The sequence below is a fragment of the Crotalus tigris genome, unplaced genomic scaffold (genome assembly GCF_016545835.1).
Source record: "Crotalus tigris isolate CLP2741 ecotype Arizona unplaced genomic scaffold, ASM1654583v1 scf7180000024391.5723578, whole genome shotgun sequence".
NCBI lineage: Eukaryota > Metazoa > Chordata > Lepidosauria > Squamata > Viperidae > Crotalus > Crotalus tigris.
Window position 1 is genome coordinate 4,991,105 of NW_024100561.1, and position 27,879 is coordinate 5,018,983.

Genomic DNA, 27,879 nt, shown 5'->3' on the forward strand with positions numbered 1-27,879 from the left:
TACATTTCCAATCTAATTAAAAAGATGAAACAAAGCAGTGTCCTATTTGTCAAATCTGCACTCTTCCAAATAATATAATTTTCTCAATCTCCAATTAAGATAGAGGATTATCTACATGATGAAACTAAAGCAAGAAGCAATGCAAAGTTGATATAAACTTATCTTTGTATAATTTTGTAAAAATCATTAGCACTTTTTCCTTCTTTTCTTTACTATTATTTTATTTACGATTTCTTCTGAGAACGTGGATAACATTGTCTCTTATTTGTCTCTTAACAACAGGATTTATACCATCAGTCGTATGATTGCGTCTGTGTCATGTTTGCCTCCATTCCAGATTTCAAAGAATTTTATACAGAATCTGATGTTAACAAAGAAGGTTTAGAATGTCTCAGGCTTCTAAATGAGATCATAGCTGACTTTGATGATGTAAGTATATTGTTCCTTCAATTAAAATATGAGCCAGAACTTATGCTGAAACCAAGTCTTCTTAGTCACTCTCCAAGACAAGAATGCATTTAACTCCATTAAGTCAATTAATTCTGTCCAAGAAATATACTTTGAAACACTATATCTACTCAACCTTTATGTGTCTATAACTGCGCCCAAATGGAGGAGCCGAGTTGTTGGTACAGTATGACTTTTCTGGAAATTCACAGAAAAACCGTGCTCCTGCAAAACCTTGATGGCTAGGGCGAGGTCTGCTTGGGCACCTTGCCATGATGATGACTGAATTAGAATGTCATCTAGATAGCATTGAACTCTGATGGGAATTTGTCTAAGATGGGCTGCAATCACTGCCAGTACCTTTGTAAATACTCTTGGTGCAGATGAGAGGCCAAATGGAAGGGCTCTGTACTGTAGTGGCGTCGGGCATAACTGAATCTGAGGAATTTGCGGTGTCCAGGAAAAATTGGGATGTGCAAATATGCCTCAGTCAGGTCTATGGAGGTAAGAAAGTCACCTTGCCTGACGCCAGCCAGGATTGATTGAAGTGATTGCATCTTAAATTTTTTATATCTCAAGTAGAGGTTTAGACCTTTTAAGTCCAAGATCGCCCTCCAGCCCCCTGAAGTCTTGGAAATGACGAAAAGGTTTGAGTAAAACCTTCGTCCTTCTTGGTCTTGTGGTACTGGTTCAGAATCACAGAGTGAGAAGGGACCTTGGGGGTCTTCTAGTCCAACCCCCTACTCAAACGGAAAACCCTATACCATTCCAGACAAATGGGTATCCAATCTAAGCAGCGTGGGCCATAATCCGTAACTATGCCTAACTTTAAACTTCAAATCACACTGTCAGCACAACTCATGGAATTGTTGCTGTAGAGAAGATTGGTGGAGAGAGTGCTGTGCATATCTCTGTACGTTCCTGGGAGACAAGAATTAAAGTTGACGGGGGCCAAAAAGGGGATAAAGTTGACGGGGGCCAAAAAGAGCTGTTATTTAATTGTGTGATGGATAGATTATTTTCCCTATATCTTACATAATTTTGTACAGAAGTGTACAGACAAAAGAGAAAGAGCCAGTTTCCAAGGCGCTTGGGCCTGTGACCAAACCTGCTCTAAAAGAGTTCTTCAAGGTACAGGGGAATCACCTCTGCCTCATTCCAGCTTCATTCTAGTTTTCTTGGTCTATACCAGGGGTAGTCAACCTTGGCTCTTTTATGACTCGTGGACTTCAACTCCCAGAATTCCTGAGCCAGCTAAGCTGGCTCAGGAATTCTGGGAGTTGAAGTCCACGAGTCATAAAAGAGCCAAAGTTGACTACCCCTGGTCTATACAAATGATGTCTTCCCATTCTTTCCTTTGGCCAAAACATTATCTACTATGATATGAACGTTATGGAATATTCTCTTTAAAAAACAAGCTTTGGTTTGTTTGTTTTCTTAGTTAAAATGTTTTAGGTATAGAAAATCATTGAAGGGACTAATCTGGAAAGGTACAGTCTATGAGAGTGAGCAGAGCAGTTATTAATTTAGCTGTTATTGAAGACAGAGAACATTAATCATGTCAACAAGCAAGCAGAACTTTGAAGCTGGGGGGGAAAAAGTCATTGAGCTATCTCTCACTGCCTTAGCAGCTGCAGAGTAATTGCCAAACTATTTTGATTAACATGTAGACATTATAATTATGCTATTTGCTGTGAAACTGTTCCTGAATCTCAGATTTTTTCTTTAAACAGTTTTACATATTTTTCTTCTGTGGTTGTTTGGATTTGATCATTATTTTCCCATTATTATGATGGCAGGTTAGCACTTTCATGGCCAGTCACTAAAACTATTTAAAGTAATAATATGTTCAGGAAACCCAGCACAACAACTTTATATTTAAACATGTGATGCTTCAAATCTGGCAAAAAAAAAACTAAACCTGGAGGAATGTAATTGTATACATAAAGCAGCTTGTTGTGTTTACAGTTTTATGAACATATGGAAACATGGGAAAATACTGTTTGAAGTAATACTTCCATATGTATATTTTTCAGGTCTACATTAAATATTCTTTCTATAAAGTAGAGCAAATCAAGATCCAGTGTAATGTAGTAATTAAACTTTGGGAGTTGAATTGGGGACATAATGGTTCAACTTGTCATTCAGTAAAGGAATTTACCAGTTGACGATCGGTTAGTCACTCTGTTTCAGCCCATCCTATCTTACATATCTTTTGATATGGAATAAAATGAGGAAAGAAGATATTTCCATATATGTTGCCATGATAAAAGCAGAGAAAAGATGAAATGGAAATGAAAACCTAAGTATGAGTTAAAATGAAATCTCAGAGACAGTAAACCAAACTCCCTTCTTACAAAAGGTTTTGCTTGTCAGAGTCCCAAGCTTAGTTCCAAAGGATGAAGAGTTTAGCAACATCAGCAGATTTTCCTATGGCCGTACAGCTTCAGTGTTGCCATCCAGTCTGCACTCAGCGCTATGGACTGGTAGAACTAAATTATTTTCTTCAACACAGTCAACTGATCTGGGATAAAAACACTGGACTATGGAGATATGTTGGAGAAGACTCGCTTTGTCTCATTGCATATGCGTTGTGCCTTAACATCAGGTTTCTATATTATTTATGACATGGGCAGATAGGAGTTTAAAGAGATTACTACTATTTCATCTAGACTACCTTTAAAAAATGGTGATAGTTCTTCTGGACTTGGGCTTTCTTTAAAGAAGTATCTAGCGACATATATAGGGAAGTGTGTATTAATAAAGTTAATATGTAATTGTTTTATAATCAGACATCTGTTTCTCCACAGCTGTTATCTAAGCCCAAATTTAGCGGAGTTGAAAAGATCAAGACAATTGGAAGCACATATATGGCTGCCACAGGATTAAGTGCAATGCCCAGTCAAGAACACAGTCCGGTATACATCAATATTATATACAATTTGCAGAGATCATTAGTCAAAAAGACAAAGTTTGGGATATGCTGCAGAAATTCAGTCATCCTAGTCCTAATAAAGCTCTTCTGAATAATGCTCCAAGCTTATTTGGCGTATTCAGAGGTGTATTTTCAGTAATTCCAGATTGAAAAATAAATCTGAGAAAGTCCCATTGTAAATCCAGAGTAATTTGTTTGCCCCATGGAGCTCTTGAATTAGGGCCACAGCATGGAACTGTCATCTTGGCAAATGTAGTAAAACGCCTCTATTTACCAAGAATGAAAGGATGTGTTAGAATCAGAGAAAGTGTGTCAAATTTTTCTTTCCCCATCAGAGTGGCTCCATCTGAAGTCTGACAACAAGCAGCATTTGTGGGGAGAATCAGTGTAAAGAAAAAGTCAATTGCTTCCCAACTATTACATTCCTTCTCTGCAACTCTTTGCTCCAACATTTATATTTAAGGGGTTAAATGCAAAAAAAAATTATCCCTATTGTGCTATGTGATTCACCCCTTCCTTCAAATAGAGACACCCGCCCCCAATATTTATTGCTTGACTAGTAGAATTACTGTTGTCACATATGAAATACAAAACAATTACTGACATCTAAACTGCTCACTTTTCATCCCAAAACAACAATTTGCCAGTTCAATGGAAAAGTTATTTTTTCAATACAATAAATAGAGAATGCTTGTGAGAGACTTCAAAACATCAGGCGACAAATATCATGTTTATAATACCTCACATTTCACTATTTATATCTATATATTTAAATTGAAATTGTACAAATCAAGCATTATTTTCCTTCCCCTTCTACCTTTCCAACCAAGTTCAGAGGGATTTGGATTTTTACCTCTTTTGCAAGTAGGAGATACATTCAAAGAACCTAGCTGTGTCTTCAAAATACACAGAAATAGCTCCATCCAGTTTGGTATTTTATCACTACAGCTCATAAAACGGACACATGTCCTGGTGTGCATTCAAGATGAGACATAATCCAAAAAAACAGCTGGACTGTTTTCAGTAAAACAGATACAGGAACCCAAGGGATTGTTTTCTTTATTTTAATTTACATTTTGCAGTAAAGGGCAGATTCCAATATTTCACAGCTTAGCCCCCAAACTGAGAGTCCTATTGTGTTAGCCTTAACAACAAGCACTACCCTTTTTAATATACATTCTCCCTTTGCTATTTCATGCAGCACACCGCTAAGGAGAGTGGAATGATAGTGTTGGGCAAATGTTTATGCAAGGAAATTGGAAAAGGTCTTACCTATGGGAAACTGACAGATGGTCTCTTAACAGGAACTCAAAAATATCTAGATACAGCCCTGGGAAATTTCTTATTTGCAGGAAGAAAGTAGTTTGTTCAGGATTTGAAGAATACTAGGTTTATCCCGAATCTCATGCATATTGATGTTCCATAGGTTGTAGCAAACATAACAACAAACGGTTTGTTTTCTCAGATACTGCAATGAATAGTGTACAGCTTATTTTTTTCCACATTTTCTAAGCAGCTCCCTTGATATTAATTATTGATATAGATGCTATTAGTGAGTATTCATGTAGCCTTAACATTGAAGCATTTCTTCCCAGAATGTTTTCATATGGATATGCATAGAAAGCAAGTCTGGTGACATGTTTTGATGATTGCATTTGCCTTATCGTTGTGTATGTTTGCATTCAGGAGCCTGACCGACAATACATGCATATTGGGACTATGGTAGAGTTTGCATTTGCCCTTGGAGCAAAACTGGATGTAATAAACAAGCATTCCTTTAATGATTTCAAACTTCGAGTAGGTAAGTGAAGAGACATGTTGTCTCATGGTAGCAAATGTTTCAGTCTTTGTTGCAAATTCATGATTTTTTTTACTTAGTTATTTCAATAACTTGTGTGTCTATGAAAAAGGACAAATCTGTTTTATGTCTCACATTCCCAGTTGTTAAAAATAAAAGAGATAAAGTCATAGCACAAAATGTTGCAAGATAAATGAACAAAAAGAACCCCCAGAAGCTTAACATGAATTCAGTCCGTGGGAAGAATATGGAGCAGATTTTCTATAACTAGAGAAGAGATGTCATTACCATTTTCTCAAGATTAGATTGTGATTATATGATGCTCTTTAGCAATTTCAGAAAATCATGCCAGCAAGAAGAAAAAAAAAGAACTATGAGAAGAAGAAAAATCACCTGATATACATTTTAAGGGAAACACTTTTCTAAATACAGATCCTTGAATGGTCAGCATAATGAAATAAGTAAGGGAACACAGTGGGTAGAGTACTTCATGTGAGTCCATCAAGGTCTTTGTGCAGAAGAGAAAGATAGCTTTTGGGCTTGGAGAGATTGCATTTCCCCTGTGCTGTTTCACTTTTTTATTACTGTTAAGAAATCTTTAGCCTTTTTAAATATGGAAACATGAGCTATACCGAACTGCTTTTTTAAATTTTATTTTATTTTTTATTTTATTTTATTTATTATTTTATTTATTGTCAGGAATTCCATGGCTGCTATCTCATATAATGAATCTAAGTGGCTACAAAAAAAATAGCTAAAAATAAAAGTACCCTTTTCATTATCCTTTTTGTTTGTTAAAATTCAGCCCATAAATAAATAGATAAAATATTTTTTTTTTCTAAAATATTCTGAGTTTGAGGAATCAAAAGAAAGAACATTACATTTCTGGCTGACTGAAAGTCATTCCAATATTCAGCACTCTTTTAGGAACCCAAAATGTTTTTGAATCTAATGTGAAATTAAAAGATATCAAGTGTGTGCATGTGTGTGTGTGTGTGTGTGTGTGTGCATAAATATAAATATAAAAGATTTAACAAAATCTGCTTTTTATATTCTCACTTAATATTGGGTTTTTCTGTCCAGCCTGTAGATTACAATCATCTTAGCTTACAGCATCCCCTAGTGTCAAAAGCCTGGCAATAAATAAAAGTCACAGATTGAACAGTATTTCACCCTCATATGTACAGTATTTTCTGCATTAGTTTCATTCTTTCCATCCATGAGTTAGATGTAACTCATGATAACCTAGAAAAACTTTCCCAGTTTGGTTTATATGTAGGATATCCAGGGATTTCTATTTCTTTTCCTAAATACTGAGGACTTACTCAAGGACAGAAATGGACCAAGGCAATAGTTGAATATTATATTTTCAAGAACAAAAGTAAAGAAGATGCAACAATTTTTCACCTCTCTTTCCTAGGATCCTCTGGGAAAGTATTGATATAAGCTGCATCTAATGTGTGTTCATTGTATTCTGTTAAGTATCACTAAATGGAAAGTTACTGTATTCAGTTCTCTTCTTGCCCTACTTTGCTATGTTGTATATAATTTTGCTAGAAGAAAAGTACATGCAACTTAAAGATCATAGTTTTATGACCATGAATTGCCATTAAATGCTAATGTGATCATTAAAAGTGGTATTGATGTAATGTGGATTATGCTTATTTCTTATGACGAACCCATCTGTCCCAGCTAAGCTCACATAATGCACAAGGTTTGGATCTGGAAAGGTATAATAAGTATCCCAGTCTCTGCTTGGCTTACTCTTCTGTGTCCTTGAAGTTGCTTTGAGTTTGATTGAATGATATTCAACTAACCCATTAACTCATCTAAAATCTAGGTCTCCTTAAGAACATAGGACCAAACTCCATCATAGACCTAATAAAATTTATGTCTCTAGATTAAGATTTTCAACCAGCAGTATTCAGTTATATGAGAGAAGTGGCAAAGTCAATGAAATTATAAGATCTTTTGCAGTTTACTCTGATCCCTGTCACTTCAGGATTGAGCTCACCCATCTCACTGTTTGGGACAAGTTTCTAAAGATTCTCGACCAGATAATAGGACTCATCCAATATCTGTGTTATATATGCTAGGATCTTTCTGGGTAGAACTTTTTCCACTGTAAAGGAGAACCACTGGGGTATTGTCAAGGGTATTGTTCAAGTAATTTTTACTTTGAAAAACCCTTAAACCCTTAATCTTTGACTCTCGTACTATCATATTCTTATATTGTCCCAAATGAAGCATTCTACTAGAGCACAAATACTGTTACTCTAATTAATTATTGGTTAAAATTAACATTTAGCCCACAGGATTTGGCCCTCCTAAATTTGATACACTCTTATTGGTAGCCCTGGATAAAGGTTGTGGACTGTAAGCCATTGCAATATATGTAGATATTTTTCTTAATTGCTTGTGGCCCTGATCTGTAAATAGGAACAGTTTTGGTCTCTGTTACAGGAACAGTGTTATGGAAGCAGTATTAAAGCTGAGTTAGGGAACCAGCTGAATAGTCTTAAATCAGCTTGCTATTTGGAGGAGATACTGAATGTAGGTCTACAGAATTTTCATGCTACTGTGTTTTGATAGCATATTCGTATCAGACTTAGAACACAGATTCAAGGAAATTTCCATCTGCTAATAGAATCTGTCCCAACATACCTGGGAACAATTGAATTGCTGGCCCCATCCTACTATGCTGTGATTTATACATGGCAATTGATCCCACTCCTTAATAAAGCTTTTCCTGAGAACCAGTTTGGTATAGTGATTAAGGCACTAGGCTAGAAAGAGGAGTCTGTGAGTTTGAGCTCCACCTCAGGGATAAAAACTAGCTAGATGACTTTGGATCAGTCACTCCCTCTCAAACAAACTCATCCCACAGGGCTGTTGGGGGGAGGGATCAGAAGCAGTAATATTAGGTGTATTTGCTGCCTTGATTTTGGGAAAATAGAAAGAGAAAGGAATATTAGGTAGGCTACTTTGAGTTGTTTATCAAAATAATAAAAGCAGGAAATAAATGAATAAAATAAAAACTTTTTCTGGATGATATATTAATTTAATGTGCATGATCTTTTATTAGTGCTTGTAGAGTTCACCTAAAATTAACAGCTAAGCAATTTCTCCTTGGTTGTCTTAGCCAGCAATCTATTATTTGAGTGTAACGTAATACTGTAAATTATGAATATCACTTGGCTTGTGGCCCATTTTTTCAGTGGCTTTGTCTCTTTTTTTTAACTTGAGCATCTATTGTATTTAGTTATCTATTACATTAATCACTGTTTGCTATAAAGAAGAATAGACATCTAAGTAAGATATATTGTCGCCAACAAAACTTTCTTTCATGCAATCGTCCTTCAGCAGTTTGCTACTTTTCTCCAAGGGGATCTGAGGGCAACAATAACCATAGTTGAATGCAGAGCAATTGGCATACACACCACTTGGTGATATCCCTCCTTTTTCTCTTTTGCTTCCTAAGTTCAGAGATATCTTCTCAATGCTTTTTATCTTAGAGAGGTGGATCTGAATTTTAGGATGTGGTTCACATACTATCAATGATTATATAAGCTGAGTTCTATTGAGAATGTCAAGTTTTTAGTTTGATAGAAAAGTATCCCAATGTTTTTGACAACTGAGCAAAATAATCAAGTTGAAGTATTTTGAATTGCATCTTTGTATTTGTCTTGATTTATTGAAGAAGAAACTAAGGGAACTTATCTAACCAGAAAGCAAAATATTAATTGCTTTTTATGTTTTTTATATTAGATTTTTTAACTTTGTAAGCTATTACTAAGAGTGACTTAGATGGCCATATTTTTTTAAATAAATAAAATAATACAATAAAGTGAAAAATAAATTTAAATTTTCTTTTATACAGGTATCAATCATGGGCCTGTAATTGCTGGAGTCATTGGAGCTCAGAAACCACAATATGACATCTGGGGCAACACTGTGAATGTAGCCAGCAGGATGGATAGTACTGGCATTTTAGATAAAATACAGGTTACTTTTTTTTATTCTTGCTAATAGCCAACAGATCTTGTGTGGAATCTGATTCTGTTTTTCTTTTAGGGAGAGGAGATTCAAAGCAGGGGATTAGGGAGTCAGAACTTCTATATTGTTAATCAATTGGAAGAGGTGGCATTTCATAAGCTAATTTATAAAGGAGAAAAATAGCAACAGCTACCAAAAAGGTTTTCTGCTCAAATTCTACAAATAAAGAAGCCTCGTCTGTCTTCATTTCTGCTCGTCCTTTTTTCTCTTCATCCTTCCTTTCTTCAAAAGAAACCCAACTAAACAAAAATATACTACTAGTCTCATTGGAGTTGTTAACTTAAAATTTGCTTTAGAATTTTTAAAAGTTGATACAATAAAAAAAAACTTTACCCATTTCAAACTATTAGAATTATCCTAGATGATCCTGCAGTAAACTGAGTCCTACTTATAATCTACCCATCAAACTCAGGTTTAGCGAAGTGAAGTCCCATTGATTCCATTGGAATTCTAAATATTACAAACTGCTAATCTGGCCCAATATATATTTTTTTTCATGTACTTGTCCGTTACAATAATCAGGAAAGACTATGAATGAGATTCTCATCTTTGAAGTTGGCAAGGTTATATATTGAAGGCCTTCCCCATAATTATGTCAGTTGACCTCTACTCACAGCAAATAGTTCAGGTCATAGAAGAGAAGAAAAAGATTTCTAGGTTTCCTTTAAAATGTCTAAATGTGTTCATTTAAATAATTGTTACAGGTCACCGAAGAAACCAGTAACATCTTACAAACATTGGGCTACATTTGCACCTGCCGAGGTATCATTAATGTCAAAGGAAAAGGAGAGCTTCAGACTTACTTTGTACATACTGAAATGACTAAGTCCCTTTCACAAGGGAATGTGGCATCATGAAATACATCAAGGGTAGACAGTCTCATATTTTTAGAGAAAAAGCACCCCACATTTTTTTCTTAAGTCTCCTCTAGCCCACACCAATAACATGTGTGTAATTTTCTAGTGTATAGAAATGTTGCTGTAGTAGAGTGGCTACCGTCTCATCCCACCATTCACCATCAAGAGACCTCGGTAGTTGTCAAGATTCCAGAAATGGACAAAGTCTGTGCTGTGCACTGAGATAACGACAGCTTGATTTGTATTCTCGACTCTTCAGTGGTAAAGAATGGAGGAAAATAACCACAGAGCTGGAAAAATTAAGGGTCTGTTGCAGGAGGCTATGGAGACAATAATTTAAAAAAAAATTACAGAAAAGCACTGTATAGCAATAAAATTAGAGCTGCATGAAACATCGTGAAAAATATGGTAGCTCCCTATAAACATCCTCTAATCCCGAATTATATAATTCTGAATATCTAACTCTATCCCCTCATCATTACAACTAGGGTGTGTTCACTAGTTGTGTCTCACAGCCAACAACATAAAACAGAGCTTCAGGCTTCATAGTTTCCCCAGAGGAATTCATAGACAAGCAGGACCAGTTTTGTATAAAATGTGTTAAAATGTTTTAATGCCCTTGTCTTTTGTAATATAAACTCATTAAAGGTTTCTATGTACTTTATTTGCAGTTGTGAAGTTATTATGTGTCATCAGTGAGCTTTCTGGCACAAAGGCAAAAACAAAACCCAAACTGGTCTGCCAGACGTTTATGATTTAATGTGATAAGGCCATGGAGACAAAGGATAAATATAAGCAAAGTAATATTTCATATTTTTTTATTTTATTTTATGGCCAATTCATATGTGTGAATTCCCCTTAGTGCTACTTAACACAATGTTGCCGTTAAAAGTATGAAAAATGAGAAGCAGTCAATAACTTCTCCCTATCTTTGTTGTAGATATAGAAAGTAGAGCAATTACTGTAACAGTTTACCTACTCATCACTAATATCCCACTTGTGATCATAAAAAAGAAAAAGCTGAACCTGCAAAGAGGAAATCCGAATTAATGCCAAGTTTTTAATAGCTTATTTATCCTAGATAGGCAAATGCTGAAAGTATAATTAATGCACAACTATTGCTACAAATGATGATCTATAAAAGAATCAGAGAACATGGAAGACGATACACTACAATAATTTATGATACTACATAGAGTACTATAACATATAAACCAAATATGCCATTCAGTTCCTGGTAACAATTTCACCATAAGGAAAGCGAAATGATAAAAAGTGTCATCTTATAAAATCCAGAAGTTATGGACTTGTTTCAAATAGCAGGACACAAATGTATAATTGTAATATTTACTATGTGATGACATCATTGTACCTATGTCATCATTTTGGGTTTGCCTAAAGGGGGCTACAGCTAGTGCTCTTTAGTGATAAACATCTCAGGAGGCTGCTCAAATATTGTACAACATCTACAAAACCCACTGTAAGAAAAGGTCAGCTTTGAAAGCTGAATAACTTAGGCAGAGTAAGGAAATCTATTTACCATCTTGCCATAATTTAATCTGCTTTTACTATTAGATGTTGGAAGCAGAAACCTGACAGAATAATGACATTTCTCAATCATAAAAGCCTGTTTTGCTTTTGGGATTTCACCAGGCAGCGTTGTTACCTTTTCACCCTTATCTTTGCAGCAGTAATGTCTAATAGTATAGTATAGTACGTGATCTGAAATGAAATATTGTCAAGTAGCTCCGTGTCCTAGGATAAGTTCCATCAAGGTACAAAATGCATTTAGGAATGGATAACTACTAAAAGATTGGTTACATGCTTCTTTCTGTCAGTGCCTTTTATTAACTGCTACTAATGAGACACATTTGATGAGACACCTATTGGTCTGTTTGCCTGCAGGTATCAGTAACAGCTCTCCTGACCTTAAATCATTCATGCTTCTGAACTCATTATTCAAGAACCTTTTGTCTATCTTCCAGTTGAAAAGTAACTAATTCCCCCTTTAGGCTCTTTGATATCAACACCTCCATTTAGATTCTGTGATCTCTATACACCACTTACAAAGGTGTCTCATATTTCAAGAAACATATACCGTCATCCAGAAGACACTGTGTGGTTAATTCACTCAGAATCACCGCCTTACCTCTTTGTATCCGTCTATTATTCCTGTTATTACTCAGAGAAATTCCTGCTAACAAATACTGTGACTTCACAGATACTTTACTTCTGAAACAGATTCACATGGTAGCAGCCTGTCCTTTGTTTTGCCCAGCCACAGCTTTTCTCAAACTTCCAACCCCCTTACAAGTGATTTGACATCATAGTTTATTCAGATGGTCTCTTAGTAACCAAAGAACTCTGCAAACGCACCAACCTGGGGGTGGGTGGGAGATTAATAGGCAGCGCAAAGCAATCCAGCCTGCCACTCAGCTGAACATTGGGCTTCACGGGGGAATGCAAGGCACCCAGGATGGGAAAGAACTGGAGGAAGAGGAAGAATTGGAGGAACTGGAAGGTACCAATGAGGCACTAATAAGGAAACACCAGCTTCCACTCTCTGCACAGTCAGCCTTCAGCTACATCCCACCCCGACGTAAGGACCCTCCTGAACTTAGTTATTTTTACCAGGAGAGCAAGGTATGTCCAGAAATTATGTGCAATTAATTGGGAGGAGGAGTCAATGCATCCAAGACACATGTTATGATGGAAATACCTATTAAAAGGCGTTGGGAATGAAGCATTGTTCAATCTTTCACACCCAGATAGCAAATTGCAATATAGATAGTCCTCGACCATGACCACAATTGAGTCCAAAATTTCTGTTGCTGAGACATTTAAGTGGATTTTGCCCCATTTTACGACTTTTCTTGCCACAATTGTTCAGTGAATCATTGCAGTTGTTAATAACTTGGTTATTAAGTGAATCTGGCTTCCCCATTGACTTTGCTTGTCAGAAGGTCACAAAAGGTGATCACATGGCCTCGGGACAAAGTAACGGTCATAAATATGAATCCGTTGCCAAGCATCCAAATTTTGATCGCCATGACAATGGGGACACTGCAACAATCATGTGAAAAACAGTCATAAGTCCATTTTTTCAGTGCCATTGTAACTTTGAATGGTCACTAAATGTAAGTCAAGGATTAACTATGCCATTTTTGAAGCATGTAGTCTATGGAAGTTGCTTTTTACATTGGCACTGACTCTGGATCACTTGTTTGAATAATGATTGGTGAAGTCAGAAAGAGCAGTATGCTTGTAACTTTCTCCTCATTTGTGAGCAGTGTCTTGTATTGTGTTATACTGGGTAAGAATATAAATTACATTAATTTTGGAGCCAAGGGTCATATTCAGCAATGTGGCATGCTGACACTGCTACAACCCTACAAGCTACTTTCTCTCTTTAGAGGCTAAGCAGTGCTTAAAGCAGTGGTTCTCAACCTTTCTAATGCCGTGACCCCATAATACAGTTCCCCATGTTGTGGTGACCCCCAAGTGGGTGTGGCCACCAATAAGAGGGAGTAGGACAGCTAGGGAAAAGGGAAAAAAATGACGGACAGCGTGGTTTGGCAACCCCCGTGAAATGGTCGTTCGACCCCAAATGGGGTCCTGACCCACAGGTTGAGAACCACTGGCTTAAAGGCTTTTAATCACGTTGGAAGAGCCCAATATATTCAGTGGCTTTGGAAAATACAGCAAAGATCACTAAGTTCTGTCTCCTAGATAGGAATAATTGTAGATTCTATGTCTATAAAAATGTTCAGCACCGTATTGTTTTGGAGAAGTTCTCTTATTGACAGCAATTATTTATGAAGATATGAGAACATACACATTACTGTTCAACAATGAAAATTTAGCATATAGCAATACAGGTAGTCCTTGAGTTATGACCGCAGTTAAACCCAAAATTTCTGTTACTAAGTGAAACATTTATTAAGTGTGTTTGCCCCATTTTACAACTTTTCTTGCCACAGCTAAGTGAATCATTGCAGTTGTTAAGTTAGTAACACGGTTGTTAAGTGAATCTGACTTCCCCATAGACTTTGCCTGTCAGGTCACACAAGGGGATCACATGATCCCAATGCACTGCAAGGGTCATAAATATAAGCCAGTTGCCAAGTGTCTTAATTTTGATCACGTGACCACGGGGATGCTGCAATGGTCATGTGAATAATGGTCATAAATCAATTTTTCAGTGCCATTGTAACTTTGGTCACGAAATGAACTGTTGTTAAGTCAACCACCTGTACTAATATGCATATTGGACTGTTCAAGGGAATCGATTCCATCACTGTGATGTGATCTTTGGTGATCTTGTTTCGTCATTCAACTGACCCAGCCTTTTTATTTTTAAGCCAGGAATTGTTGCCCTATATGACTGCGTTTTCAAAAGACCAACCGGCTATGATGCAAAGCTCCATCGGTGTGACAGAGAACATTCAAAAAGCAGAGGACTTCATATTAATGATGAGGTGATTGTCAAGGAGTCTCAGGGTGATGAAAATCACTACTCCTTTCTGCTTACTTATAATGGCCAGGTTTTGGCTGCTGCCAATTACTGCATTCTACAAGCATGCAATGGAGTACTGTAATAATTATTAGTTTGAAGCTAGGATCTTATGCAAATTTAGTTAAGATAAAAATCCTAGACTATATCAAAACAACGTGCTTAGGGTTATATGACACAACTCTTCTCAGAGCAAAGAGATTTTGTTCCTATTCAGCCTCCCTCAGCAAGGAAGATCATTGGTTGAGTCATAGATGCACAAATTCACACATATTTGAGTGAATTAATAAACTGTATTTAAATTACTGCATTAAGCCTTATTTGGGAGTAAGCAGCATTTGGAAACAGTGCTATACGTTTTGGGGAGTAAATGTGGGTAACATTAGTATCTATTGTATATTAAATCTAAATCATAGTATTTTGCAATTAGACTGAAGTAAAGGGAGGTTTCTCCCCAAGCCGTTAGTATGATACAAACAGAATTAAGATGTTGGACTCATTAATTAAAATAGATCATAATTTAGCAAATACTTGCCTCCATCCCTGAAATATATGGAATTGAAATAGGCAAGCTATTATGTCTTTCCCTCAAGTTTCTATAAGCTTTACGGGGAATAATATTGCTGATGGAATACTAGAAGTCAGTTGTGTATATTTAAAATAAATCTTCTGAAATGCTACACATGCTTGTTATTCTTGATGACAATTGCATTTTGCAGAAAAAAATGACAATCCTTCCTTGAGGAAGTATTTAGTAACATAAATCTCAAAGTGCTTGTTCATATTAGACAATCTACAAAAAATATGAGGCATTTTAAAGAGAAGTTCCTGTAGGGTGGAAGAAATTATACCCCAATAGCATTTTTCTTTTGGAAACGACTGCTTGGGACTCTAGCTATTTTTAATGGATAAAGCTGAAGAGTATGAAGCTGTGAGAGTTTCAGGAAACCAAAATGTATTTGGAAAATGTCATTTTGATTTGGATGCAGGACATCCGCCATCATTGCCAGCACCACTATACCAAGCAGCTTATCTAGTTTTCTCTTTATTTCTGTTGTGTTTATATAGTCGGAAATCACATCTCAAAAATATTCTTTTTTTTGAGACATTTTATTGGTTTTTTTCACATTCTTAAACAAAAAGTATTCAAGACCCTCTGTGATGATTAGGTGGTCAAACATTCAAAAGTGAAAACATATATAAACAACACAACTCAATAAATTTCATTATCCCCTCTCTATTCCCCTCAGTTAACATAATACATTTAAATATTCTATTTCTATTTTAAATTTCTATCACTATTAAACCTGTGTTATAACTTTATCAGTTTACAAATACAATAGTTTAGATTTAAATAAAAAAATTATCGATTCTAATTCTTAATCTCTCACATCCCTCATTTTATACCAACCTCATTTATTTCTTCTTCCACTATACAATAGATACCTTAATAAATATTCTTACATCTCAAAAATATTCTTACAGGAAAAGAAAAGGCCTATAGCTGTCTTGTCTTCTTCTGAATATGGGCGGCATATAAACAAACCTGTGGAAGAGCTAATCCGAGACCACGTGCGCATTAATCACGTAAAGGCAGAGTTCTACAGAAAAAATGAAATAGCTTGCTTGATAGAAAAATGAATCCAACTTAAGAATCTACTGTGATAGATACCTAACAGCAAGATGGTATCAAATTCCTGTAGTGCCTTGCTTGGATTTATAGTTCAAATGTAACATTGAACATTACAGTTCAATCTTTATTTATCGCTGAGGTTTTAGCTAATTTTTAAGCTATTTTTAGGGCCTTCAAGCATGATGATACTTGTGTGACCTCCAGCTTATACTTGTACTAGTACTCACTTCTCCATTTTTTTTCTCCTGGAAAAACTGTGCAAAGATTTCACCAGAAAAGTGGCTTGACACTCTTAACACACTAGAGTACCTATGTATTAATCTGAAAATAATAACCTCTGTCATTTCTTATCTGTTTGTGATTTACAGTTTCTATACTTTTAATTGTATCAAACCTAAAGGACTTGGTAGTATGTATTGTTGCTTAAACATGCTTTTTTATTCCAATTTCATCTCTTCATTAATTTGAATGTTTTATAAGTGTGTTTGGAATGCTTAATTAAGGAGGTCACCATTAAAAGAAAAAAATATCGAGAAAAATATCTATCAACCTGCTTATATACAAAGATGCACATGTGAGTATTCATATATGAGCTGTGCATCAGAAATAAAGATCAGTTGATAGATGGGCAACTTCGTAACAATGAATTTTCAATGCTTAGTACAAACATTAAAGCTTGACATTAATCACACTTCTTGAAGTTGAATAGTTTTGTTTTGAATGCTGATGTAAGCCACATTTAATCTGCATTTCCTATCAGCCCAGAAGGGAAGCTTCTTCACAGAACAGTCTTTAGGAGAAGGGGGAAGTGCCAATTTTAATCAGGAGAACAGAAGAGGAAAAATAAACTTGAAATCAGTGGCCCCTATAAAAACCTTTCTCATGTTGTTATTTTTACTTGGTAGTAATCCACCTAGAATCACTTTTTGGTGAAATGGGCAGCATATCAATTTAATAAACAACAATACTTAACAATGTACAACATATGTAACATATACACATACGTACATAAAATACACATAACATACAAATATGCATACATACATAAATTCCATACATACCTAAAACATAAATGCACTCAAGTTTTATGTTTACTGTCACATCTAGTCTGGCTCCTGAGTATACACTGTACAAGCAGCCTTTAAAAACGAAATAGAAAAAAACCCTAAAACCATTAAAGACGAAACCATTCCTACATTTTCCATATACTACCAGGGGAAAATGCAACTCTTTTTCAGTTTAACATGATATTAAGTCAATCACATGAGAAAAAAAATAAACTTAGGTGCATTTGCACTTTGTTAACATTGGGAGACCAAACTATATAATAGGATAAAAACACTGGGTTTATTTAAATAAATCTTAATTTCCCAAACGTAAAATCAACGCTAGCCTTCATATATACATTTATTTGGATTCAGCTTGATTTTCATGGAAGCTATAAAAGTTAGGAAATACTTTCTTGTGTAGGTATTCCAGTACATCATTTTTGTTGTCCAGTGGGTTAAACTCAAAAAATGGGATCTGAAATGTAAAGAAATGCAGGAAACATTATTCAAATAATTCTGCAGAGATTAAAACAACAGAACAATTTTATTCTAAGTTTTCTTTTCTAAAAAGAACATGAACAGGCCTATCATATAAGGACATTTGAGACCTTTTCATTGAACCCTTCCCACACCTGATTAAAAAAAAAGTCCTTGTTCCTATCCTGTTTCAATATCCTTTGCTAACTATTAATGCAAGAATGGCTCCAGGCGTATGGCACAATAGGAATGCGATGGCAATAGGTCCTTGAGGGACAACTGGGGATTTCACTATGTGCTAGGACAAAATCCAACTATGCTCATTGGGAAGAGTTCAGCTAAGGATTACGGGCATAGTTTAAAGTGAAACACTCAATTTAAATGAAGACAATCCCAAAGGCAGTCTCAAAGTGGGAAAAAGAAAGATTCTTGTCTGAAATTTTGAACAGTTATTTCTGGTCAATTGAAGGTAGTACTAATGAACTGGACGTTCCAGTGATTCAATTCAATATAATGGCAATAATTTATGTACTAGTATTAAGGGTGCGATAGTGAAATAGTGCTCTGAGACATACACTTTTTTTTATTTAATCTGTATACTGCCTTTATTATTTTTACAAATGGGCGATGAACATATCCAACACACTTTCCTCCTCCTATTTTCCCCACAACAATTCTGTGAGGTGAATTGGGCTGAGAGAGTAACCGGCCCAAGGTCACCAGGCTGGCTCTCATAGGTAAGCCAGGACTTGAACTTACGCTCTCTTACTTCCTAGCCTCGTGCTCATAGTTTACTCTTTAGACCAAGAACAATACAGTCTGGATCAACCCTCAGAAGGAAACGCTTCTATGAACCAAGCACCAATATGGATCGCCAAATACAGTTAAATATTTGAAGAAGGATGTCCTTCCTATCTCTTGACATGTAGCAGTATTATTGAATTTACCTGTACAACCACATAACCAATGAGCTTCAGGTGTCTTTGCTTAATGGATTCTTTTCCAAGAAGATTGTGACTATTAGCACAAAATCTCTTTTCATCATCAATGCACAGAGCTATTCTGTAAAATCAAAATATTGTTCAGATTCAAAATGTCAGTGCAGACTCTTCTAACTCCAAGAGCCCTTCAAGAGTGTTAGATTACAACTCATTCCTGACTAGCACAGAGAATAATGAGAGAGATATTGCAACACATCTGAAAGGAAACATGTTGGGGGGAAAAAGTACTTTTTTTAAAAAACGAATGCCATCACCATTAAGTGAACAAATTGTTTGTTATGGGCTATTTTTGCCTGTTTCAGGTAAAACTGTTTTGCCTGTTTTAGGCAAACCTATCATAAAACATGCTCACATGACTGCAGGATGCTGCAAATGGCTGTAAATGCAGCTTGGCTGGTGAGTGCCCCAAATGTGATCACATGACTGCAGGGAGGAGGGGCATGGTAACTTTGAAACCGGGTTGTAAGTACCAATAAGGAGGTTTGTTGTAATTTCAAATGGTCGCTAAGTGACTGATCTTAAGTCAAGGATTATCTGTTGTCTGCTAGAACAGGTGAAGAATCTTCCTATTCAATATTTCATTTCAATACAGTTCTGATGGGCAACCACAATAAAGCATAATCAATTAACTCATTTAGATATGCAGCATGACCAAGTCAGTCTATATTATATGGCATAGTCAATATTGTCAGTGAACCTTGTAGTAACAGCATTTACTTATATCTAAGAATATACAAAACTATGCAATAACCTTTTGTCGACAAATAAATGCAAGTCCTTGTGCTTCTTTCTGCATAAATATGGGGGGGGGGAATTATTTGATCCAACTGCTGATTTTATACGTTTGCCCACTGACAAAAGAAATGATCAGTCCATAATTTTAATGGTAGGTTTATTTTAACAGTAAGAGATAGAATAACAACAAAAACATCTAGAAAAACGCATTTCAAAAAAGTTATACATTGATTTGCATTTTAATGAGTGAAATAAGCAAAACATGTTCGCAAAACATGACTTAATACTTGGTAAAACCCTTGTTGGCAATCACAGAGGTCAGAGACATTTCTTGTAGTTGGCCACCAGGTTTGCACACATCTCAGGAGAGATTTTGTCCCGCTCCTCTTTGCAGATCCTCTTCAAGTAATTAAGGTTTCAAGGCTGACATTTGATAGCTCAGTTCCCTCCACAGATTTTCTATGGGATTAAGGTCTAGAGAGTGGCTACGCCACTCCAGGACCTTAATGTACTTCTTCTTGAGCCACTCCGTTGTTACCTTGACAATGTGTTCTGGGCCATTGCCATGCTGGAATACCCATCCAAAACACATTTTCAATGCCCTGGCTGAGGGAAGGAGGTTCTCACCCAAGATTTGACAGTACATGGCCCTGTCCATCATCCCTTTGATGCAGTGAAATTGTCCTGTCCCCTTAGCAGAAAAACACTCCCAAAGCATAATGTTTCCACCTCCATGTTTGATAGTGGGGATGCTGTTCTTGAGGTCACAGCCAGCATTCCTCTTCTTCCAAACACGGCGAGTTGATGCTAAAGAGCTTGATTTTGGTCTCATCTGACCACAACACTTTCATCCAGTTCTCCTCTGAATCATTCAGATATTGACTGGCAAACTTCAGATAGGCCTGTATCTGTGCTTTCTAGAGCAGGAGGACCTGGCGGGCACTGCAGGATTTCAGTCTTTCACGGCGTAGTGTGTTACCAATTGTTTTCTTGGTGACTATGGTCCCAGCTGCCTTGAGATCTTTAACAAGAACCTCCCGTGTAGTTCTGGGCTGATTCCTCACTGTTCTCATGATCATTGAAATTCCATGAGGTGAGAGCTTGCTTGGAGCCCCAAACCGAGGGATTGACAGTTATTTTGGTGTTTCTTCCATTTGTGAATAATCATACCAACTGTTGTCACCTTCTCACCAAGTTGCTTGCTATTATCTTATAGTCCAGCCTTGTGTAGGTCTACAATCTTATCCCTGACATCCCTGGACAGCTCTTTGGGCATGGTAGAGTTTGGAATCTGATTGATTGCTTGCTTCTGTGGACAGGTGTCTTCTATACAGGTAACAAGCTGAGATTAGAAGCACTCCCTTTAAGAGAGTGCTCCTAATCTCAGCTCGGTACCTGTATAAAAGATACCTGGGAGCCAGAAATCTTGCTATTTGATAGGGGATGAAATACTTATTTCACTCATTAAAATGCAAATCAATTTATAACTTTTTTGAAAAGCATTTTTCTGGATTTTTTATTGTTATTCTGTCTCTCACTGTTAAAACAAACCTACCATTAAAATTATAGACTGATCATTTCTTTGTCAGTGGACAAACATACAAAATCAGTACGGGATCAAATAATTTTCCCCCCACTGTACGTATGACAAATTTGGTCAACTCCTTTCACCCTGATACACACCTGAGAGAATTGTACATCAAGCAGTTCCAAGAAAAGCCAAGTTAGTATTTATGGGGCATAAACAGGAGTCTAGACTGATGAATAGAAAGATGTGGGTTTTCATTGGTCTATGACTATTGTGCAAACTGAAAGTAGTTTGCTAAGCAAAGCAAGTCCATGAACTTTTTTGGATTAGAAGCATCTGCCATAGCAATAAGGTGTGAACAGGGATTCCTTCTTTCTGAAGCTAGCATGATGGATTTACACCCTGCCACCTTCTTTAGGAATTGCAACAGTATGGAAAGGGAAGGGGCAAAAATGTAGCAAAAACACTAGCTTGGCTTGAACATTGAAAAACATGTGATTTCTCAGGTATTGAGTAAGACCAAAAAGATTTAGAACTCTTGGAGCACAATATTGCTGATATTCCACAAATATGTATAATGCTCTGCTTCTTCACAATCAGAACCAACCCCTTAGGAAAAAGTGGAATAAACTTTTCAAACTGAAACAGAAACCGAATGCTAGAAATATTTTTTACGTTTGCGTGAGAAAAGAAAAATCGAAAAAGGTTCCTCAGGTTTGCTAACTTATTTTTGAAAACAATAACCGACAGTCCCGTTTTCCTTACCTTTCATATACCTCATCATGTACGTTGACTGGCAGTACAAATCCTTCTTCATTGAGCTTAATCTCAATATCTTATATAGAACAAACACAAAGAAAATAGCATTCCTCGCAAATATCTTTTTGCTTATTTCATTCATTTTCATAATTGAATATATTTATTTTTAATCAATGTGCAACACTGATAGCCGAGGAAATGGGCAGTCTTACTGTTTGTTAAGTACACTTTACTTGGCTAGAAACAAACACAGCTGTTGTTGAAAAATCTTAAGAATTCTAAGAGAATACTAAAATTCCACGCAGATGAGAGTGGCTGAGAAAAGGAGGAGGTAGAAGGCTTCAAAGAAAATGTCTAATGCCCTTGTACCAATGAGAAGATGTACTGTTTCACTTTTTATCCCCACCATTATGTCCCCACCTCCACTCTCAACCAATTAATTGCACCGAGGACCAAATCACTCTTGCTGGCGTTCTGAAGGTATAGTTTGCAGAGAGTTTACACTGAATGAACGTGAACTTCTAGGATCATATTTTACACAATTTCAGAATATTCCATGCAAATACTCTAAAGGACAAACAAATTCTAACAAAATGAGACAGAAAATCATGAGGTAACTCACACCAGTGGAAACTATTGCCTAAGTCCAAAACAAATCTTGCAGTCAGCTAAAGGCCTAATAGAACTCACAGAGCTTTTCAAAATTAATACCAAAGTATAATTTTTAATGTGACTGCTAGAGATTAACCTTATCCTACCCGTTACTCCTTGAAATATGGCCATTCCACCCATTCGATCCTGAAAAAAAGGGCACCTATCTGAACATAAACACAGCTATCTGAAAAGTAAACACAGTTTGCTCACCTATAGTGTAGTGATATGGTGTCAGAACATTATAGGCAAAATATTTTTGGCTCCCTAAGAGGCCAATCATGCCAGTCTTCACTCTGTTGAAAAGATGAAGATCAACCTTGGATTCTATTGACTCACATCTAGTGTAAAAGGACTTGACTTGGTTGTCTAGGAGGAGCCTGGGATTCTGTAAAGGCAAAAGATTCAAATTTTAACCAATTTTATGCCAAGTTGCTTCCTGCTGATTAACAAAACAAATATGAGTAAATATGCAATTAGTTTTTAAAAATGCACTAATGAACTGACAACATAACAAGGCATATAATGCTGGAAGAATAATGACGAATAAGGAAAAGTAGCCATAGCAGAGAAACCACCATATTGGAAAACCTATAAAGTAGTATTACCAGGCTCTTATGTTTCTCTCCAGGTAGTACAGGGCAATATAACTAATTTTCCAGATTTATTTATTTATTTATGAGACTTATATACCGCTTTAAGTGCAAGCACTCTCTAAGCGGTGTACATCAGTAAGCAATGTATATATATATTTACATTGCCCCCAACAATCTGGGTCCTCATTTTACCTACCTCGGAAGGATGGAAGGCTGAGTCAACCTTGAGCCAGTGAGATTTGAACCGCTGACCTGCTGAACACAGTCAGCTAAAGTGGCCTGCAGTACTGCACCCTAACTGCTGCGCCACGTCGGCTTGCAGATGTCATGCCCTGGAATATTTCGTTTGGCTTCTTGCTCCAGCATAGAAGTGCTATAATGGGAGCAGAAGTTTCCTCCAGTGGTATAAATCTATATGAACACCGTTCATCCTGTATATCTTATGACCCAAACCCCACAGGACTACAGCCTAAAATGCCAGCAAAAGTATTACTGCTGATATGGAAGATTACCAACAAGCAACATTAGCATATTTGGCCATTAGTATTATGAAACATTTATTAGTCTGAGTAAAAATGTACAGATGCTGGCATTTGCTTAAATATCAACATTAATTACCATCATTAATATCATACCTTATAGTATGGACACTCCAGTTGAACGGTTAGAAACAGCTGAGTCAACTGAGAAAGAACCTTCGATCTGGAACTTCCAGCTAAGATGCAAACAAACCAGACAGATGCATCATCACACAGCAACTTAAAGTTGATTGCTCAGCTTTCATTTATTTACTAGCGTTTATATGCCACTCCAAACCCAAAAGATTCTGGAGTGGTTTACATTCCCTTTCAGAGTAAAAAAAAGTTAAATCATCATTCTCATCATTAAATAACGTAAGAATTATGAGTCCTCCAATACCAAAGAAAAGCAAACATTATAAAAAATGCTTTAGGAGGAGGGGGCACTCATAACAACTCCATTCCAAAGACACTCAGAATAGCCACATTTTGATAGTTGTCTGAAAAATCAACACAAACCAGTCTAAGCTCGGGGCAGGGGAATATTGTTCCAAAGAAGATGCCATAACTGAGAAGAGAAATCCCTGTGATTCCTGAAGATAACATTCCTTAGAACAGAGCTCCCCAACGTTTCTGGCTTTGTGGAAACCGCTGCTCACCCACTGATCGCGCAAGTGAGGATATATGTAAGTGCATGTGCACTCGCCGGCCATTTTCATGGCCCAGTTGCAAACCCCTCATAGCCCACTAATGGGCAGCGGCCCACAGATTGGGGACCCCTGCCCTAGAAGAAAGGATCTGGAGAGAATACCCTTCCAGATCTTACAAAAAAGGCAGGGCTCACTGGTAGGGATCCTGTACAAAATTTTAAAGAAAACAATCAGCACTTCGATTACTACCCAGAAGGAAACTGGTAATCAATATAGCTCTGAAAATAGAGACATTATAAAAGAGAACCTACAGTAGTCTTTAAAAGTTTGTGAACCCTTTTGAGTTTTCAATATTTATGCATGTGACCTACAACATGATTTACACAAGTTCTAAAACTACATAAAAGCCAATTAAATAAGCAAATCAAAAGCATTATACTTGTTCATTCACTTATTGAAAAAAATGGTGCAAAGCTACATGTGTGGCAAAATTATTATTACAGGTAGTTCTCAATTTATGTTTACAACTGGGACCAGAATTTCCTTTGCTAAGGTGGTTATTAAATGAGTCATGCCCCATTTTATGATCTTTTTTTGTCAAAGTTGTTAAACTAACCATGAGGTCGTTAAGCAAATCCAGCTTCTCTCATTGATTTTGCTTGTCAGAAGCTGGCTGGCAATATTGCAAATGGAGGTCATACAACCCTGGGACGCTGTAATCATCGAAAACACATACCGGTTGCCAGGCACCTGAATTTAACTGTGGGGATGCTGTGACAGTCATAAGTGCAAGGATCGGTCACATTTTTCAGTGTCATAGTAATTTCAAATGGCTGCTAAACAAATGGTTTTAAGTCAAGTACAACTTGTATTACTTTTATATTATTACACACTGGTATTTATGGCGTGAATATACCCAAATTCCAACTAGTTGTCTCCTGCCACCTTGTGTGGTGTCCAAATGGCCATGTGATGGTCATTACTGCCTATCAGAAAAACAAACTTAGAAGATAAGAAATCTTGAGCTATCTAACTCAACTTTGGGCAGGTTGGATGAGGCAAATGGGGATGACCCAGATGCCAAAATTTCAACCGTATTTGGTTTGTTCTGTAAATGCTGCTATGTCTTATAAGATGTGCAAGGTATTTTAAGACCACTCGGGCAGCTGAATGCCTTACTAATCTTCATTTAATGAGTGCATATGGCTCCTACAAATTATTTGAAAACAACTGTTAGCAAGAGGACTGTTATAACAGAAATTATAAAGTTTACTTGCTTACCTTGCAGTTCCTGCAGAAAAAAGGGGCTGAACAGTTTTTCCATAAAATTTAGCGGATAGCATTTAATGAGAATGCATGAATGAAGAAGGTTCAGAAGTTCACAAGGCTCAAACTCAGAAAGTCGCATGCTAACAAACCTTTCAACCTGTCGTAAAAAAGATGGAGCAGATGGGGGCAAATAGTTGAGCTTCCCAAATGGAACAACCTGCTCAACAATCTGAGAAACAGTGAAATTATCAGCACTGTAGACAAAGGTTTCTGCCACTGCGTTGAATATGGGTTTGGAAAGAATGCATAGTGTACTGCAGTACTGCATGATTTTGGAAATTGTGTTGGGATGCATCACAAAGGCAAACTTAGTAACATGTTTTTCTAGTGCCTCTGTGAAACACTGGTCAGAGCATCTGAAATGAATGAATGCTTCCAGCACATTTATCATTTCATCATCTGTAAAGTATGGGATATAACATGATGCATGCTTACAAAGTTTTATTATCAATTTATTGACTTGGGTTTCATCAAAAACAACCAGAGCACTTAACACTGCACTTGTCTGTTTGGGAGTGAACTGGCAACCTTCTGCCTCTGCAAAATTGTTCATTTTGTTTAACAAGCTCCGGAAAAGGTCCATTTTTCTACCTACATAAAGTTGCAGAGTTCTGTATACCAGGACCATTTCTTCAACCTTCCAATCCTCAACATTTGTACTCTGAATTTGATTCATAATTTGTTCCAACATAGCATGTTCTGGTCCTCCAAGATTAAATAAACTTTCTCCAAGAATACACAAATTTGTTATAGTCATTTGTCCCTTTTCAAGACGTTGCTGGCTCTCTGACACCAAGCAAGCCATCAGGGCACTGCAAGGATCCATGTGCAACTTTGTCAAAGCATTTAGAGAATTTACAAGAGCAGGGTCAGATAAAAGTGTAGATTCTTTTTCCAGCTGCAAGCAAAGTGATTTGAAGATATCATTTTCCATCAGCAACTCGGGACTTTTCATTGAGCTGTCCTGTAGCTGGACTTCACCCAATCGCTGAAAGATAGCTGCTATCATGATGTCAGATAAATTTTCCAATGAACTCACAAATTTGAAAATATCTTTGTATGAAGACCATTGGTTTAATTCTTTCAAAAATATCTGTTCACCTACTATCTTGCTATTAGATTTTAAATTGTTATTGGCCTCTCCAAGATGTTGCATGGTTTCCCCAACAGGGCTAGTATGATTTTTTAGTTTCACATGGTGGTTTCTACAAGAAGTGCAATGGAACCCTCTTTGGTTTTCCAATATAGAAGAGTCAAAGTAGCAGATTGCGAACTGCCTCATTTTCTGACAGAAATGGCTGAAGGCTCTGCTTCCAGTTAGCAATTGTCTGCATGCTTGTACATTCGAAACATATAGGTGGAAAGATCTTAAAATCAAGAAAGCCATCTTAACTTAGCTGCTGACATTGCCTGAAAATAAAAGAAAAGGTTACTAGAGAGATTGCCTTTTTAAACTGTTTGAAATAATAGATAAGAGACAGTGTATAGTTAACATCAATGTCTCAATTCTGTGTGAATATGAAACGAACTAGAATATGAGACTGTTAACTAATGAATTCAACTTAGAAAAATACCTTGAACATTTAATATCTGTAAATATATGTTTGAAAGTATTACGAATAAGGCTAACTGAAGTTCTGAAACTGGAGTAAGTAGCTGGAATTGCTGCATCCAGCAGACAAGGGAGAAATTTCAATCCTGCTCCTTGTCGGTATTGCGATAGTAAAAAAACAAACAACCATTCCCAATTATGCAAAATGCAATACACTGCAAATGTAAATTGTGTATATTTTTGTAACATCAAATGCAGGATTCAAGACTTTTTATTCTAAATACGATTATGTGAGCTTTTTTCCTACTCCTCGGCCAATGCGTTCTTCTCCGGTCCTCAAGGTAGGAGGAAAGTGGTAAACTACTATCGCCAGAGCGGTCCTTTTATTGGGCCTGAGAAAAGGAGATCAGCAAAGCATAACAATAACCCATAGAAACCAGAAATGGGTTAAAGAGGAGCGCTTCCGCCCAGGCCTGAGCGAGAACGCAAAGAGAGTCGCACGAGCCCAAGGGGACCAGGAAAGCTGACACTCTCCAAATCTACCCGGCCTATTTTTACTAGTAGCCGTAATCGCAGACCCACCAGCCGTAATCGCAGAACCCCATTCGGAGAGCTCCACGTGCAGGTCATCCCTACCTTCTTCCTCGGCGCTTTCAAGGTTCCACTTCTGGTTAAGCGCGGCGACCAATCGGATCCCGGTTTTTCATTTTGTGCCCACCCTCCTAGAGTCATTGATTGGCTACAAAGTCGCAAAGCCCACTTCAACGTGACCCTGATTTGCTTTTGCATACTTCG

The 27,879-nt window shown here is 36.8% G+C and overlaps 3 protein-coding genes across 8 annotated transcripts in view; 2 read left to right on the forward strand and 1 right to left on the reverse strand.

Annotated features, from left to right (window-relative positions):
* ADCY2 (adenylate cyclase 2) overlaps positions 1-10,757 on the forward strand; it is a 132,036-nt gene extending 121,279 nt beyond the window's left edge. For 3 of the 4 annotated variants that reach the window (XM_039329247.1, XM_039329248.1, XM_039329249.1), the window contains 5 exons: positions 283-429; positions 3,258-3,365; positions 5,069-5,183; positions 9,061-9,185; positions 9,941-10,093. In XM_039329247.1, coding sequence (XP_039185181.1) covers positions 283-429; positions 3,258-3,365; positions 5,069-5,183; positions 9,061-9,185; positions 9,941-10,093 — 648 coding nt within the window. Of the gene's footprint in view, positions 1-282; positions 430-3,257; positions 3,366-5,068; positions 5,184-9,060; positions 9,186-9,940 lie in introns of all 4 variants that reach the window. The other variant, XM_039329246.1, reaches the window with a different exon arrangement.
* Positions 10,758-12,472: 1,715 nt separating this feature from the next.
* On the forward strand, positions 12,473-16,766 carry CUNH5orf49 (chromosome unknown C5orf49 homolog). Its single transcript, XM_039329276.1, has 3 exons — positions 12,473-12,736; positions 14,455-14,571; positions 16,092-16,766. The coding sequence occupies exons 1-3, from the start codon at positions 12,554-12,556 to the stop codon at positions 16,245-16,247; spliced, it is 456 nt and encodes a 151-aa protein (XP_039185210.1). The 5' UTR covers positions 12,473-12,553; the 3' UTR covers positions 16,248-16,766.
* Positions 16,767-16,913: 147 nt separating this feature from the next.
* FASTKD3 (FAST kinase domains 3) lies at positions 16,914-27,765 on the reverse strand. 3 transcript variants are annotated; one of them, XM_039329274.1, is made up of 7 exons: positions 27,721-27,765; positions 25,485-26,942; positions 23,671-23,750; positions 22,653-22,827; positions 21,795-21,864; positions 18,713-18,827; positions 16,914-17,763 (listed from the first exon to the last, which is right to left on the reverse strand). In XM_039329274.1, the coding sequence occupies exons 2-7, from the start codon at positions 26,917-26,919 to the stop codon at positions 17,647-17,649; spliced, it is 1,992 nt and encodes a 663-aa protein (XP_039185208.1). In that variant the 5' UTR covers positions 26,920-26,942; positions 27,721-27,765; the 3' UTR covers positions 16,914-17,646. The 3 variants fall into 3 exon arrangements, with proteins under 3 accessions (XP_039185208.1, XP_039185207.1, XP_039185209.1); XM_039329273.1 differs by having other exon boundaries at positions 27,667-27,742; XM_039329275.1 differs by lacking the exons at positions 16,914-17,763; positions 21,795-21,864 and having other exon boundaries at positions 27,667-27,742.
* Positions 27,766-27,879: the final 114 nt, after the last annotated feature.